The 2,982-nt window shown below is 37.8% G+C and overlaps 1 protein-coding gene across 1 annotated transcript; it reads right to left on the bottom strand.

Annotated features, from left to right (window-relative positions):
* Nucleotides 1-1,521: 1,521 nt before the first annotated feature.
* Nucleotides 1,522-2,326, bottom strand: LOC147309361 (uncharacterized). The gene has a single exon (XM_086269083.1). It carries the CDS (start codon nucleotides 2,324-2,326, stop codon nucleotides 1,631-1,633), a length of 696 nt encoding a protein of 231 aa, XP_086125209.1. The 3' UTR covers nucleotides 1,522-1,630.
* Nucleotides 2,327-2,982: the final 656 nt, after the last annotated feature.

Genomic DNA, 2,982 nt, shown 5'->3' with positions numbered 1-2,982 from the left:
GTGGCTATTATACAAAGATTGTTCGTCCATAACTTAAAGTCTTATACACTTGAAGTGTAAACACTGATTTTTGCCAGATGGCAATTGTTACAAAGGCAAATGCACACTGGTTTTCACAAATTGTTTGAGTGGAGCAGTTATGCTCAAAATTTAATGTTTTCTCCACACGTTAAATAGCATAAAGTCACTATTAATGGATACAGCCTGATTAAATGGAGGACTAATGTATGCAAGCAACATAGTAATGTTGTAATATTATAGTAATGTTGAATGTTGTGTCTGAGCTGTAAATTGTGTTAAAATTCATATTGTTGTTTGCAATGCATATTTTACTACATTTTACGAAAGTTGCTTTGGGGATAATATTTTTTGTCTGCAAACTATTCAACAGACTTATTTCATTTTTATTATTAGGGTTAGGGTTATTTTATTGTATTTTTTCTTTCAGTCAGCATGTCTTGATCTGGAAGTTCTGTGGTCTTGGTATGAGATCGTTAAAGGGGAGAAAGCTAGGCTGAACTGGGATCCTGCCAACTGTTTTAAGAATGTTCAAGCAAAATAAAAGATGGTTTTGCAAGTTATCATTTATGTATGTTTCATTAATTTAATTAAAAGTAATGTTTACATAAGCAATACAAACACTAACTGAAACATGATTGGTGTAAGTACTACAGACATAAATTACATTTGTTCATTCAACAAGATTAACATTGGTGTAACAAACAAATATTTTACTAGTTCATGTAACAAGACTGACTTTTGATGTGCCAAAGTGTTTAAACAATATAACATGAATTTGAATTAATTAGACTAACTTGGTACAAACATGTTAACTGAATAAAAATCAAATTAACTGAATGTTAATGTTTAAATTATGTTACACTTACAAACATATTTAGTGTTGAAACAACACAATCAAGATGGATTGATTTAACATGATTTGTTTAGATGGAATATAGGTGGCAAGATGAAATTAAGTTCATCCAATGAATTATTTTTTTGAGTGTATATATACAGCTAATTATTACATTTTTTTCTTTTTCCTTATAAATTTCAATTGTTATACATTCTAGTAAATTATCAATTACAGTTGTCATACTTTCTACCACCTTGTAGTTTAGGTTTTTATCCACATACACAGCTACTCCCCCTCCACTCTTGTTCCTTCTATTTACAAAATTCACTTCATATCCCTCCAGTCCAAAGTCCATTCCTTTCTCCGCATTGATCCATGTTTCAGAAATGGCAATAATTCCAAATGGATTTGTCAACTCATTTAGATATTCCTTTATATTGTTGAAGTTGGCATACAGACTTCTGCTATTAAAATGGATTATTGATAATTTATTTTCCGTGTTGATGGTGTGCTTAAACTGTTCATCAGTGAAGTAGCAGCAGTTACAGCTGATGTTGTAGAAGAAATTATTTTCCGGGTCTATATCCTTTTCTAAGTCTAGAACATTATGGTCTGTGTATCAAAATGTTCTCAGTTCCAGATTATCATAAAGAGAATTCCAATGAGTTATGTTGATATTGTTGCCGGATGCAGATGAAGTTCTTTTGGACTGTGCCATGTGTTGTGTTGTGTGTCACGTCACATGTGTATTCATACCTCCAGAGTAAGTTGACCTCAGTATTTGTCCAGCTCTTCCATATTTCTGATGACCAACACTTTGGCTTGTTCCGGTGTTCCATTGAGTTTAATGAATACTTTGCAGTTGGTGGTCCATGTATTTTGAATTTTTCCCTGTTTCTTCAAGTAACGTGCTTTCCTGGCAATGTCCGCATTTCTTTTTATCAGATGTTCGTTCATGAAGACATCGGATCCTTTCAGTTTCTTTCCTTGTTTTAACAGTGCTGTTTTCTGTTTTCTGTTTGCAAATCTCACAATGATGGCTGGTTTGTCACTGTCATTTTTTCGGGGTAGAGGGTGGCAAGCCTCAATGTTGTTATAATCCACTTCCACACCTTTGGACCGTAGAAAGGTAACCACTTGATGCTCCGTGGAGTTGACATCTTCCTCTCCTGGCCCTCCTACATTGTCAGTGGCGACCGCCCGGGCGTATGACCGGGGTTTGATGCGAAGCCCCGTGATGATAACATCGTTCATCCGGGTGTACTGCTCCAAATCCGCCACTCTGTTCTCCAGGAACGCCAGCCGCCGATCCTTCTCGGGGTTCTGGATGCGGAGAGCCTTAACTTCCTCGACCAGGTCCAGGATGGCTTTCTGCTGCAGTTTGACAGTAGAAATCTCCTCTGTCATAAACTCCAGCGACTTCTTAATATCGTCTCCTTCCTCGGCTGACAGAACTTTTTTCGGGCCCATGCTGAGAGACGCTCTTGTAGCTTTGCCGTGACGACTGGCTAGCTAGTTGATGCTAGCGTCCTTCCTCTCACTCACCGCTGAATGCCAACTTTGATTTGCTCCTTAAATGTGCGCAGTTCAGATCTGATTTAATTTAATTTCCTTCACACAGCACATTCGTCCAGGCTGACAGGTAAACATAGAATTAATCTCAGGTAACATGACTCATAGTAGAGATTCAGTAAGAAAGATTGCAGGCTCTAATATTATTACCACACAATCCAAGGACACACCAACAGCTCAGATTTGTAGAACTATTTAAACAAATGTCTTCTGAATATTCAATTCATGTTCACAGTGGGAGGGGGGGGGGGTCGTGGAATTTTTAAAATAAAGTCTGCAACACAGAAAGAGCTGTGATCAAGCTATTTATTACTGCGCCAACACACATCAAACATCACAGTTCACAGTCAGCGCTGCCACAGAAGTGGTGCTCCTGCTCATTTATGCATTCCAAGGAAGAGGGAGGAAGTTACAAACTGATCCTACCACACTTCACGTGTCTCGCTATGAAACCTAACGGATCAATGGTTATGCTGTTTGGTGCCCTTGGCCTTATCAGCACCTGTAAAGGGAGTTGTTTTCTCAAACTGCTGACGCTGAAGTAAGTTCATCTA

Source organism: Aulonocara sp. 'chitande type north' Nkhata Bay, linkage group LG17 (genome assembly GCF_057382095.1).
Source record: "Aulonocara sp. 'chitande type north' Nkhata Bay isolate Kocher_YH1m ecotype deep benthic linkage group LG17, A_spYH_male_GT1.1, whole genome shotgun sequence".
Lineage (NCBI taxonomy): Eukaryota > Metazoa > Chordata > Actinopteri > Cichliformes > Cichlidae > Aulonocara > Aulonocara sp. 'chitande type north' Nkhata Bay.
The sequence above is the reverse complement of the archived record's forward strand: the minus strand, read 5'-3'. Positions and strand labels throughout refer to the sequence as shown.